Source organism: Egretta garzetta, unplaced genomic scaffold (assembly GCF_000687185.1).
Source record: "Egretta garzetta isolate BGI_Z169 unplaced genomic scaffold, ASM68718v1 scaffold287, whole genome shotgun sequence".
Lineage (NCBI taxonomy): Eukaryota > Metazoa > Chordata > Aves > Pelecaniformes > Ardeidae > Egretta > Egretta garzetta.
In genome coordinates this window covers 13,045,418-13,059,330 of record NW_009260435.1, presented here as the reverse complement: position 1 = coordinate 13,059,330, position 13,913 = coordinate 13,045,418, and the positions used below count along the sequence as shown (strand labels likewise).

The 13,913-nt window shown below is 39.4% G+C and overlaps 1 protein-coding gene across 1 annotated transcript; it reads right to left on the bottom strand.

Annotated features, from left to right (window-relative positions):
• Positions 1-9,217: 9,217 nt before the first annotated feature.
• Positions 9,218-12,556, bottom strand: RAMAC (RNA guanine-7 methyltransferase activating subunit). Its single transcript, XM_009644042.2, has 2 exons — positions 12,372-12,556; positions 9,218-10,748 (listed from the first exon to the last, which is right to left on the bottom strand). Exons 1-2 carry the CDS (start codon positions 12,554-12,556, stop codon positions 10,559-10,561), a joined length of 375 nt encoding a protein of 124 aa, XP_009642337.2. The 3' UTR covers positions 9,218-10,558.
• Positions 12,557-13,913: the final 1,357 nt, after the last annotated feature.

The window sequence follows — 13,913 nt, the reverse complement described above, 5'->3', positions numbered from 1 at the left end:
TTTGTGGTTATTCTGAACGCTAGAGACTTACAGTAATTATAATACCATTAAATAGTAATGGAAGAATATTTAAAAGTAGATCATGAGACTCCTGGAAGGAGACGAAAGTCTTGCTCAGTTTTCTTCACTACCCAGGCGTTACATTCCTCTCTCTTTATGGCAAAAAGAGTAACCTAAAATGATTTCCAAAATGCTGAGGCATAGATCAACCCCTCTGTGCTTGGGGCCAAGAGTGCCTGATAAAAGAGGTTTATGTGGGAGAAACTAAACAGGAATTAATTCAGTTTCAGAAATTAGTTTTCTGTAATTTTGGAAGTGCATTGCATCTGACTGCATTTAGTAGTCAGAGGTACTGCATTTAATGCCTGTAGACAGGAATATAACTATGAAGAAAGCAATTCTTACCTATACCTCAGTATACGTCTCACCATGGGATCTGATTGCTTTATGAATCTATGCAGCCAGTGTTACAACTCTCTCTCAAATTTTTTTGGAGTGTCCTGATGTGAAAACATTATATAATGCAGCTCTGTGACCCAGCCCTTTGTTTCATGAAACAATACTCCATCCCAACATCATGATTTGTATAAGCCAGTGTAAGGTGGTATTTGTCTCCCATCTTCTTTCACAACGTATTCACAGCGTACAGCTCCTGTTACGTGCTTGAAGCTGTGTAAATACAAGGGATAAGGACGCTATCTGTCTAGAAGCCACGTGATAAAATTGGTTGTGCTAAGACTTAAGGTGGCAGGGTCCCACAGGGCTAGATGTGCGTGTGTAGGTTCTGTACCTTGCATATGAGATAGACCAGTTCCAGGAGTCTTTCAGCAGCTGCAAGGCCATTGCCTTGCCCTTTCTTTGGGATGGGTATGTTTTAGGGAAAAATGGTTTCTTTTGGGTAGTTTAGTCTGCCTACTTTGTCTTGTGTGAGCCACAAGGTCTGCATTGGGCCCTGATGACACAGTGTCTCTATGGCTGTTGCAGTGTTTACAGTGTTCATTTCTTAGGGAGAGGTGATGTACAGGACTTTGGTTAATGATCCTTTAACACACAGCGCTTCCAGTCCAAATTGGAAGAGAGCATCCAAAGAGAAGGACAGGCTATGCATGATAAATACCTCTCCCACTGCACAGTTAGAGTAGGCTCATAACAAATGTGAAAAATGCAATTTCATTTTCCTTCAGCTTTTCAATTTCCTGATAATACCTTTCACAGAGGAAAAACTGTTTATTGTCAAAATCATTATAATTTAAAGCCATATATATATGAAAGCTCTTAGAAAGTTACAAAGGTAAATTAAAATACCCATTTCAATTGTTCCTTAAACATACTACATCTGATTTTTGGTTTATTCCTCTACTTCCTGTGCATAGTGAAGTTTCCTGGCAAAGGGCCAATGAAGAGGATTTAGAAACTGATTTTAGTATAATCACATTCTGGCCTGTATCAGTATTCAGGTTGTATTGCTTATCTTAACCTGAAGTGATGTGTTAATTTGACTGGGAAACAGAGTAAGATGTGGACTCAAAGTAAACAATTTATTGAATTAAATAAAATCGTAACTACAGATCAGTGATTCTGCTGCAGTGTTTTGCTAGCTGGAATAGACGGCCTTGCTGTTACTGCATGGGAATCTGCAGCTTATCATCTCCTGGCTGATAATCAGCCCTGTTACCAAACTGTGTGCTCTCCAGTTTTGCTTGCCAGCGGGCAGCATCATGGGGACAAGCAGGGCGTTGTCAGCCTCGGAAACAGCGCAGACCCAGCATGGCACTTCCCCACCCAGGTTGCGATGCAGATGTTACACACGTGAGATTCTTCATGTGTTGTAACGGTTGTTTAGGTTCTCAGCATGTTGCAGTGGACTGACTGCTCCTATATATTTATATCTGCTATGCTCACAGAAAAGAATGTGGTTTATTTAGAAGCTTAATCCGTAGGAATTCAAATAAATCCTACTCTTTGGACCCTTTGCTTGTTTTCAAGTCTGTAGTGTCCTCCGCCCCTGTCTGTGTTAACCCAGACAAATCCTAGTGAGGTGTCAATGACTTTTTATTACCTACAGTAATTTTCTTTTGTTAGATAACCTCCTGTCAGCTGTTGAAACTGAGACGCTCTTGTGTAGTTAACTATGAAATTGCTATATTAGACTCTATTTGTCCCTCTTGCAAGCAATAGTAGGGGAGCTCGGTAGAGATTTTGGGAGGTGCTTAGCACTGTAAGGATCCTGGGCTCTCCTGAATTCAGCTGGGATCTCTGAATAGGCTGCTTTTATCCCAGGTGGTGCAGACAAAAATACTATAAGGTCACTGCCACACGCTATTCCACAGTGAAGCTGTCCCAGAGTAACAAATCCATAGCTGATGATAAACACTGTAGAGGAGGAAGAGGCCCCATACTTAAGCCACAGTTAAGAAAGAAGGAGTTGGCAATGAGCTCCAGGAGGTTCAGAGAATAGCTTCCAGAGGGACGTGTGGAAAATCTGTCCCTCAATTCCTCTAAAATTAGACTGGACAAAAAACCCAAACCCAACCACAAATGTTCTGTGTATTGAGGGATGGGATGATGGTATGGTGGCGTCGCAACAGGTAGAGTGAAAGAGGCTGGTGGTAAGGCAGGGAGTAAAGATTTTCCCATTTAGAGACTATCTTAAAGTCCTGCTCTGATTTTGCCAAGTGAAACCAAGATGCAGATATTTGATACGGTCTTAACTCAGGGTTGACGCTTTGGTCATCCTGATGCTCACTTTGGGAGGTGTGAATAACCAAAAATGAGCTGACATGCACTTGTTAAGACTTCCTTTCTTTTTTTGTGTTACAATTCTTAGTGTTTTCTAGAAGTCCTTGAAGTTCCCATACTAATAGCAGAAAACCTGAAGAGCCTGAGAAGGTTTTCTGAGCTGTGTCTTGGGTGGCATGGTTACAGACAGGTTTCAGCCTTTTAAAGCATAGTATGGGAGGTGTGATCTAAAGAGACAGAAATTAACAGTTAAAAGTCATTCATCAGCCAATGTCCTGTAGCACTGCTGCGTGCCATATGCGTGTGCAGCAAAAGTGGAGTTGAGCCAAAGAGCAGCTGAGTTTGTGGACAGCTTTGAATCCAAAGTCACGACGGGACCTGCTGGGATGTCTAGGATCCTCCCCCAGAGCATTAATGAGAAATAGATGCCATCTGGAGGAATTTTCTTGCCAAGGGACTGTGATGCCATCTTTGTCTTCCAGTTCTCATCAATCACAAATGGCCTTTAAATAGATTTGTATTTTACCTTCCGTCAGATGATTTTGTCTTCCCAGCTACTAAGGACACTCTGACCTTTCAACAGACTCTTCTAGAAGAAGGCTTTTTATTTCTGATAAGACACGTGTTGCAATGGCTCCTCTGTCACTCTTCTCTTTCCTTCTCCTACACCTCTACCTTCCCTCTTTCATCATAGCTTCCTCGTCCACTCCTCCCCTTACCACAGTATCTTCTTTCCTCTTCTTTTGCTGTAGGTGCAAAGAACAACTTTACTTCTAATGTTTTTGAAACTCAGATGCTTAACTATGTAATTCTAGTAGTTTGCATTAAAATTTTTGCATCTCTTGATTTAAAAAAAGGCAAGCACTGTAATACTTACATGGGGCTGGAAATTTACTCTTGTCTTGATTGTATGGTGTGTGCATGGATGTTTTTAAAATCAATTAAATATAAATGAATAGTACATTCAATACAGTAACGGTCACAAGTTTTATTGATGTGGAAGCTAGTTTGCATAGATTGTCCCCTAGTTTTTAATTCACCTCTCTAATTCAGTGTTAACTAGCAAATTGGACTACCCATATCTCTTAGCTATGATGAGGCTGTCTTTATGCTGCGTGTATTTTTGAAGGGCTTTTCAACTACACCCGTAGGATTAGAATCAGTTATTGTTTAGTGCAGGTCTCACTTTGACAGCTTGCTAGGCCACAGATTCCCAGCTATACACCTCTAAATACTACGCTGTAAAACTATGGAGTGGCATAAAGTCTGTGTTTAAATCAAGTCACTGCCTTCATAGTATCTATAATGTGTTTGGGTTTAGTTAAAAAAAAAAAATTGAAAAATCAGCACCAAATTAATTTGCTCACCAGAATGTTTCTCATGGATTGTGTTGGGCCATACAGACCCCAGATGAGATTGTTATATGCCATACTTATTCTTTAAATGGAGTAGCCCCTGCATGGGAGGACTTGTAGCCGAAATACAGAGCACAGAAGAGGGAAACAGGGCAGGCTTAACCACTGTTTTACGGACGGAAGCGGAGACACAAAAGCATTAGAAGTGGTTTGTAGCTGAGCTGGGAATTAACATGCGTGTCTGGTTCTATCTTTGAAAACATCCTTTCCTTTTAACTTTCTTTTTAGTTCAGGTGGAATGACTGGCACTGTGGCAAAGCTGCCTTTTTTGAATTTTAAAGTAGCTTTAAAAGGCCTTGTCTTCAGGAGTGTTCAAGAATGTGAGGAACTAGTAAAACAGCTATATCTGAAATAGACAGCCTGGTGCCTGTGTAATGATAGCAAGGGCAGAGTAAAAACAGTATTAGATTTAAAAAACATTTTTAGGCCAGTCGTAAGAATATGTCTAATGCAGGTATGGAGGGAAGTTATTATTACCTAGCAATAAATCCATTTTGTCTTTAAAAACTAAAATCCTGCTGGTGAGGTCTAAAGAGGTTCTTCAATTGGATTTACCCAGACTGCAGGATATGTGATCAATAACTATTTGTTTATTGTTCCCTAGATCTCTCCACCTTGCTTAAGGACTTAAATTCTGCCAGTGTAATGAGTCAGCTGCTTAACTGCTTCCAGATTCCTAGGTCCATGTTCTGCCAACTTGTTTTATGCTGGGGAGGTCCCTGGAGTCTGTGGAGGAGGAAGGAATTTCTCTTCCTTCCCCCAGGCTGTGGCACGGCAATAAAGTCACTTGATAACCAATAATCAAATCTCAAAACTTATTTTCCCCTACAGGGTTCAGGATACACAAGGAAACAGCCATGAAACAATTGTTCCTTTAGCTCAGCCATGCTCCTTCCCATCATTGCCTGGGCTGTACGACGTGCCCTTCCACTTCCATCTTACCTTAGAACAACAAAAAATGTGATTCTGCTCAATGAAGTATCCTCTGAGCTGCAGGGTTAGAGAAATAGGATTTGCTCTTGTTGGCAATTTAAGGTAAAAGCTCCTTTACGTTCTTATAGCAATTTAGCTGGAGCTGGGGTTCAGAGGGGGGTGGGTGGGTGTGTGTACCCCAAGCTTGATTCTCCACCAGTTCACTTCAGAACAGGCGTTTCAATTGTGTGGCTTATGAATGAGTAACATGAGCTTGATCTGAGGAGACCATGTGTCCACACAGAACTCTTGCACTAAACTGATCTAAACTCCAGAAGTTTCGCATGCCGCATTTAAATGCTCATACCATTAAAACCACTGAAGCAGTATTCTCAAACATGCTTTGGTTTAGGTCTCAGTGGCATTCATAAATCAAGATGACTTGATGACCACAGAAGGGTAAAACTTAAAAACCAGGCCTTTGCTATGGAAAAAATAATTTTATTTTGTAAAAATAATATGTAATCATTTGGAGCTGGTTGCACTTGGCAGCTATTACTTTATTTTTCTTGAGCACATTTTCAATAGAAAATGTATTGTTTCAAACATTTCTTCAGAAAGAAACTTCAGACGCGACTTTGGACAAAGAGCATCTGCTTTCTGATCAGCTCGGATCATGCTAAACTTGGAACATGCTGGCCAAAAGCTATGTGAAACATCTTATGGTATGCTTGTTTTTTTTAACCTTTATCTTAACAGTATTAATTATCATCGTAAGTATTTAATTTATGTGGGTATATAAATTTGTCTTTCCTCACACCGAACAAGAAAGCTTTGAAAAAGCTTAGTGTCTTAATCATTCTTTTAACATGTAACATAGCTCAGTTTGATGATGCTGCTTGAATCCTTGAAGATTTTTTTTTCATGGGTAAGGTTGGGCCTTGGTTATTTTTGTAGTTCTATAACAAATAACTAAGTTGTTTTCTTAACTTTTAACTCATCTTTTGAATAGATGAGTATTTTCTTCAAACAAAGAGCAGCAGCAGCTTTGAAACTTGTTATTGATGCATCTTTTATTAGTGAAGCCAGGTTTGAATTATATAATATGCAAAAAAAAAAAAAAGAAGGCAGCCCATACTTATGGAAAAAGAAGTTACCTGGCTACTGAAGTGTCATTTGAAAAAGCAGCGTCTCTGTTTGGAAAAAGACAGCATTAATTTGTGTGCCTGCTAGTCACAAATAACAAAAAAGGTGACCGTTGGGGATGACGACATGATTTATCCTATTGTGTGTTTAGTGGACTTAGAGGAAAACATAGTTATTACCAACTTTTACCATCTCTTGTAATAAATTTGCATTTTAACAGGACAGAGTACTTAGAAAGTCAGGGGGTTAGCTGTATAGAAACACTTTGGCATCGCTGTTTCGCATAAGCAAATGAGGACTGACAACCACTAAGCGCAGTCCGTGCTTTACTGAAGGAAAATATAGGCCATGGTAAACACAAAAATAAATTCCAGCCTGCAGGGCATAATGAAAAAAAATAATTCTCTCAAGAGGCAAGATCATTGCACACCACCAGAGTACGGTTGCCATCTACTCTTCTGGCAGTGCTGGAGCCACTGGACTCTGTTCTGATCTCTAGGATTTACCACTGTGTGTCTCAAGTCAGACTGCATATTTCCTAGGTACTTTTCAGGGAAACCTGATCTGCCCTATAATCTTGCTTAGCTTCTGCTCATTAGAATATCAGCACTGTGCACAATTTAAGTGGGGTTATATAGCTCTCTCCTAACATACAGGGACACGGGGACAGATTATAGTAATTTTTCTTGATTGGCAAGGGAGATGCGGTTTCATTGAATCGCTCCTAAGGTGGTCAGTAGCTGCTGTAAGGAGCAGTCATGTTTTCCCTTCCTTCTTGCTCCATGTTCCCCCCTCTTGCTTGTCAGAGTTAGAGAAGGTGTGACTGCACAGGTTGGCTCAGCTAACAAGATTCACCCAGAGTTGTGTAATTCAGAGATTTATTTTTTTTTCCTAAGGACTAGGGGTGGTGGCAGGCAAAACCTTAGCTTAAATTTGATGCAAAAAGAATTTTCCTTCCAACATCTCAGTGTAAGAAGCAAATGTGAACATGCTTCTTGGTTAAGCAGAATATTTATTAGCAAATTATTAGTATGAGTTTATATATATTCAAATATATAACTGCTGCAATATATTCAAATATATTTAAACAGTAGGAGATTAAATATATTTTTTTGTTCTAGAAGTTGAATGTTGATTATGTGTGTATCAGAAATGACACTTGTCTTCCCTGTCTGAAATCCCTGCTAGAGAGCCTCTTGAAAGTAGTTTGGCTTTTAACTAACCTTTCAAAGCACGTCTGCACTTTTCTATTCCCAGCTGCAGAGCTAGGCTAAAATAGAGGTAGAATAGCAGTGAACACTTGTAAAATTGTATCTCACAAATCACACTCAGATTTTTTTTTTCCCTATGCGCTTCTCTTTTGCCTTCAGGTATCTAGTGGCTTAGCTGTGATTTGAAAGCCTTTAGCGTTTTTTTAAATGCTAGTTAAGAAATTGTATAAAAGCTACTGAGTTTTCTCAGTTGTTCGCCACAGCACCTGTAATTTAGCATGATAATTCTTCAGTATCAGTTAACAGTCCATAGAAAATTGCTCTGTGTCTTCAGGAATGGATTTAGAACTGCTGCAGGAGCTGTGTTCAGAACTTCTGGGGCATTCAAACTCTTGGTAATGTGGCAGTCATTTTTTAATATGTAACACTTATCTTTGTTTTATTCATTATAATAATGATGTGTGAGCAAATGTCAGATGGAAGAGATCTCTTAAAGTCAGATTCCAGATGCTGAATTTCAATGTTTACCCTGCGATCTCCAGCATAGTTAAAGCAAACAATTTCTGTAGGGTTTGAAATTGCAAATGTTGATGTTGACCAGCTTCAGCTTTGTCGTCTGTAACACACTGTAATGTACAAACCCTAACTCCAGGCAATACTTACTGGTTTTGTTTAGCTTGACAGAAACAATGAACTGGACTTTATCATAAATACTAATTCATCTAAGTGGAAACCGCTGGAGGTAATAGATATTGAATTCTATTTACCTTTCTGTCCAGTGATTAGATTCTTGCCATAATTGTTCCAAGGAAAATTTTTGTAAAGCATACAGGTCCTTAAAGTTGAATTGAGAGCTCTCATGGTGAGGCAGACAGAGTCAAGAATGTAAAGGCAGAAACTGGGAGGCTGCAGTGGCCTGTGTTTCTCCTGGTCTCACAGTCAAGAAGCTCTGAACATGAGACCTGAGATCATGAAATGCGTGATTCTAAGTCATAATTTCCACTTAGGCCATCCTAATCTATCTGCTTCTATGGTTTGGTCACAATGGTGTAGATTCTTTAATGTCTTTTGAAAGACACTAAAAATAAAGTAGTTGTTGGGCTTGAGGAAAAGCAACAGATGAGACAGAATCAGTTCCTTTTGCCAGGTTTAATTTCAACCTGAGCTGCTACTCCAGATGGTAAGGAGGAAGAACATCCTGGCACAGCCTGACTTCCGCAGCATCGCTGGCAGCATCAGGCTCTTTGCAGGAAGAGATGCGCTCCCTTCTTGGCGAGGTGGGAGTCTGGGATATCTGGCACTTTGCATGTGATTCTGCATTAAAAGGGAATTCCATCATACCAACTTGCAGGCTCCCCACAGCACACAGGTAAGAACTTTGCATGATCTTACATCCCCCAGTGTAACAGCTCCGCCATATTCATGAGGGTTAAAAAGGGTCCATTTCATCCAGGAGAACTCCTTAAGGGAAGACAAACCTCTCGCTAAAAGATTTCTAAGGTTTATGAACTGAAGTCAAGGCAAATACTTCAGGGAGTAGGATATTAAAAACTGTATCAGAGCTCACAATATTATATGAAAAGCAGAAAAATACTTAGCAGGTAGGTGGAGATGCTTGTGTCGTAGCTTTTGTATCACAGACTACATAAAAGCTATATACAGTGTGTGTTTCTATGATCAACAGTAAACGTACTCTTCGGCTCTTAGAAGCATCTTATGAGCTGGGAGACTTTGTTTTTGACTTCTTTATTTATTCTTTGTTTTTAAACCAAGATGCACTAATTTGTGCTCCTTATCACATAATGCCATGACTTTACAACAGTCAGTGTGGATGGGTCCGTGTTTCTGTACAACAGCAGAAGAAAATGTCCAGCACACAGAAATGCACTGCTCTCCTGATAACAAATTAGCTTATCACGTAAGTGCTGAAATGGAGAACTTTGACCCTATTATAGTAGAATGTAAGATAGTGGATTAACACTCCAGACTCCTAATTAATCACAGTGTGTCTCATCCTCTTGACTGTCGCTGAGTAGGCCATTCTTCTAACTTAAACCAACATCTGTCCAGTATTAACACTTAGCTGTTAGCACTGCTCCTTGTGCAGCCGTCAGCCTGGATGACAGTGTTGCAATTCTGAATGTTTCAAAAGTAGCTTTCAGAAATATTCAGAAACATCCGTGCATGTGAACTATACTTTTATTGTGCGAATACTTAAAAAAACCCACAGAACTTAATTTCTAAGAAACGAATAACGCTCTGCACTGCTTATGCTATTTTCTCATGCAAAAAAAGTACAGAACAGTACTGATAACAGTTCCTTTATTCTATAACATGCACAAAGTATCTCCTACAAACTAATTACAATTATCATCAACATTTTACAGCTTTACTGAAATGGGAATTCAAAAATTTCTTATACACATACCAAATTTATTTTAAGACAACACAAATTAATCTAAGTCTGATATCACTTTGCAGGTGAAACTTGTGTATCACTGAACTACTACAATAAGATACATATTTAAATGATTTAATTTTTATTCCAACTTTTAGACCATGTTTTAAGAGGAATACTGCAAATAAATTGAAGCCATTGGGTCAACAGACACTATGCTGACCCCATAGAATATTTCTGCAGTAGCATCTCTCTTCTCAGTTTTAAGGCGTCTGAAATTCAAACCAAACTGAGCTTTTCTCACTATCAAAAGCCAAACTAAGAAATTCTGTCCAGAGCAAGACACAGCATGTCACTTTCAAAAAGAACTCTCCTAAGGCAACGTGCCGCTGCTACAGGCTGCACACAAACCACAGCTATTTTCCCCTGACCTGTTGTGTTTCCTAAAACGTAATGGAGAGAACCCTCGGTGATGGAGGAAGTGTACTAGTATGTGTTCAGACAAAAGGATGAGATAGAAATTTAATCTAAGATCTACAGATTCTAAACAAACTCCATATAATATGCTTTTACTATTCATAAAAGGTATTCTCTTTTTCACTTCACACAACAGATAAACAGCAATGGACTGTAATATTGATTCTTCAGTTATCTCTAAAACTGTGGAAAAATAAGAAAACTGAAGTCTAACTGAATTTGTTACGTAGCATTACTGGACTTTCAAACCACAAGTACCATCAGTAGGGATGGTAACGAGGGCCTGAGTTGTAGGAGTTGTAGCCATATTGTCCGTAGTGGGAGGAATACGACTGTCCTTGCCTGTGCTGCTGGTAGTTATTACCCCAACTTCTTTCTGGCCTCTGATTAGATCTATAGTCACCTTGCCAGTTGTACCTGTCCCCTCGAAAATATCTACCGTCTTGAAACCTGCAATGAAAAGAAACATCAAAGATTCACACAAATTGTGAGTTTTTAAAAATATGAATGATAATGAGCTCTAAAATTTTACATGTTTCATTAAAACTGTCGTGTAACTTTATACACTCAATTACTTAACTGTTTTTATGACAAACTGAGGAAAACATATCTACAGTCATCTGAGTTCATTCGTTAATTTCTTACTACTACCCAACATAGTATTTGCTAAGGATGTAAGGACAGTCTGTTTCCTAACACACAAAGTATTCACAGGCATTAGGTGAACTGCTGGAACTCTGAACAGCGACTCAAACAGACCATATATCTAAAAAACAACCAGAAGATACATCCGTAGCGGTAGCAAAGCCAGGTTCAATCTAGTAGCTGCATGGTTGAAAGCTGTGGCAAAGCAGGCTTAAGTACAATTTAGGTCCCTAACAGCAGAGAGTCCTGGAATTTGCATATTCCTTAAAATATCACTGCTTCATGGTCTCTTGTAGATTGCCATACTCAAGAGAGTGTATCTTACCAGTGGTGTTTAGCCATTGTTCAGTCTAAATTTGGCTTTTCAGCTGTATCTCAATTCCTATCAATGCTTGAGCTGCCTCACAGTCATTTTCTTGGTTATCTCAGTGGCATAGTGCAGACAAACAACACTTACTTGAGGTTCACTTTGTGACTAGAGTATAGATGCAAGAGTTCATTCGTTCTAAGAACCACGAAGTTTTGTAAAAACATCTCCTTACACAATTGCTTTTTTTTTAATCTGTAGAAACTGATTCTGTATTTAACTTAATGACAAGCTTCTATGGTGAGAAGTTAGAATGTTGTCCTTTTCTTCACATAAGGCACAAATCCTATTTAGATACTTAGCTAAGAAGCCTTCCCAATTGTTAGTTGGACTGGAGCTTAACGACTTTATATTAAAGGCTGATGTGAGTATTACCAAACATACTGTATGCTGTAATCATTGTTTTTCAGTCACCCAAAAATCAGATGTTACTCTCCAGAATTCAGTAAAAAGCTGCTATTACATCCTGAAGAAATAATTCAAAAGATTTTGCAGTAGGCAGGTAACATTGCACTTGCTGGACAGATTGGATGATGTATTTTACAGTAATTTCTACTAGATAAAAGAAATACAGGCTAATCTAACAAAGTACATCAAATATTTAGGTTACAAATGAAACTTTTTTTTGGACAGTTAGCAATAGATAATCACACTATTAGCCTGTTCCTTCACACATTTTCCTGCCGTTATTATCCAACAGAAGATAGGCTGCTTAGTTTTGCAGAACGTTCATCTTTCCCCTCTGGAAAAAACGTTCCTGGCTGAGCAGTAACAAACCCCAGGGCAATGGGTTCAGTGGTTCCAGCTCAGTCCTTACTAAAAAAAAAGCAAATTACTTAATACTTTTATACACAATGCAAAAACTTTGACTATCAATACAGACAAAATGTAAAAACCTCATTACCTTTCAGAGAAGACTATTTCTCTTAAACACAGTTACTTACAAAGTAACAAGAAGATACTTCTATTAACAAATTCCTATCTATCTTCTGAAATAATTATCATTTCACTATGTATTTGCGGAACTACCAAGATTTAAAAAAAAAGAAAAAAATCAGTACCGATCTCTGTTTCTCTGGTTGCCACCAGATCTGTTCCTCCATTCTTCAACTATAGGAGGCGGATCTACAGGGCGTTTCAGATATTCTTGGTATTCTTCATCATCTGCTGTGAATCGATGAGCAAACATCTTTTCATAATTCAGGGGCATGTCAACCAAGGAAGTCATTCTGAAAACTTTAAACATGAACACAATAAACTGGCTTTAGCAATGCATGAAGACTCTTACTGTAATAGCTACCAAAATCCACTTAGGGCAAATGAAGGACAATGAAAAGTTACACTCAGATTAACACAGCATTTAAGTTTTGTGCAGACAGTATAGATGACCGACTCTTAAGTCTTAGTGACCCAAGACTGTAAATAACCCTCCTGAATAGGTTATCTCTGATGGAAACCAATTCCATGTGCAGCCTTTGGACATCTATACTGGATATGCAGACACTGATCTGTCTAAACACTGGGAGTAGTTTTAAGGGACACCATCCACACCAGTGAAATTCAACTCAAATTAATACTTAACATAGTCATTACACAGCAGCATCTTTGAATCAATTTTGATAGACCTAGATTAGATAAGCTGTGGTAGAACGATATGGGACGTTTCTGAGGGTTAAGAATAGAAAAAAGTATTTCTTTAGAATGCACTCCCAATCTACTCCTAATCCATTTTTGACAGGAAAAACATTACTACAATCAACTTGAAAAGTTTTCTAAGGTAGAATATAGTGCAAAGCTTACAGATATACATAGCCAGCAAAGCAAAATAATCAGATTTATTCACAATAATTTGTGTGCTAATAACTTGATTCAGGGAAAAGGCAGCACCTAAGATGACATTAAATTACCTCATAATATGCCTCTCTGATGGGATTTGTGTTTAAGGCCTTAGTTTCCTTATTTACCTGGCTATATATGTATTTGCTCGTCAGACGTTGGTGCTAATACTGTCCATCAGTAAAAGTCTAGCCCTAACAGGAGATGCTGAGAAAGGCTCTATGCCTACTGTTTTAACAAGCCCTGAGTAATTTAGAGCATTAAAGGTCTTTGTCTTTAGATTTCCAGATTAAGCAATTTGCTGTCTTCTGAAGATTTGCAGGCAGGACCAATATTCACCTTGCAACTGGAGGGGAGGAAGGGGGAAGCAGGTTTCTTCTGGACCCTGAGAGCTAGAAGATACACCCTCAAAGACAAAGCCCAATTCTTCTCCCCGCTGTACCCACGAGCGGCTCGAGACTAGGGTGAGTAAGTGTAACATTGCCCTGGGGACCCACCGCATACCACTACAGCCTTCTCCAGAAAGCAGTGGGGGCTGCTCTCCTGACGATTAATAATTTTAATATCAGTACTCATCCTGCAGGGGCCGGTAACAGGGGAGACCGCTCACCTTCCCCCGCCTAAGGCCAAACACTGCCTTGAGCCACGGACGGGGCTCGCTCCCTTCAGGAGGGCTCACGCCGGAGCCCCCGTCCTCTCACGGCGGGTAGGGCCGTGGCCCTGTCCCCTCACAGCGGGCGGAGCCCCGCTTGCAGCTTTAGCGGCTC

Bases quoted from the DNA above. Each gene is read 5' to 3' on its own strand.
- RAMAC (XM_009644042.2), bottom strand. From the start codon at position 12,556: ATGTTTAAAGTTTTCAGAATGACTTCCTTGGTTGACATGCCCCTGAAT. The intron at 10,749-12,371 runs GTACTGATTTTT...TTTTCATTGCAG, and splicing joins AACCAGAGAAACAGAGATCG to GTTTCAAGACGGTAGATATT.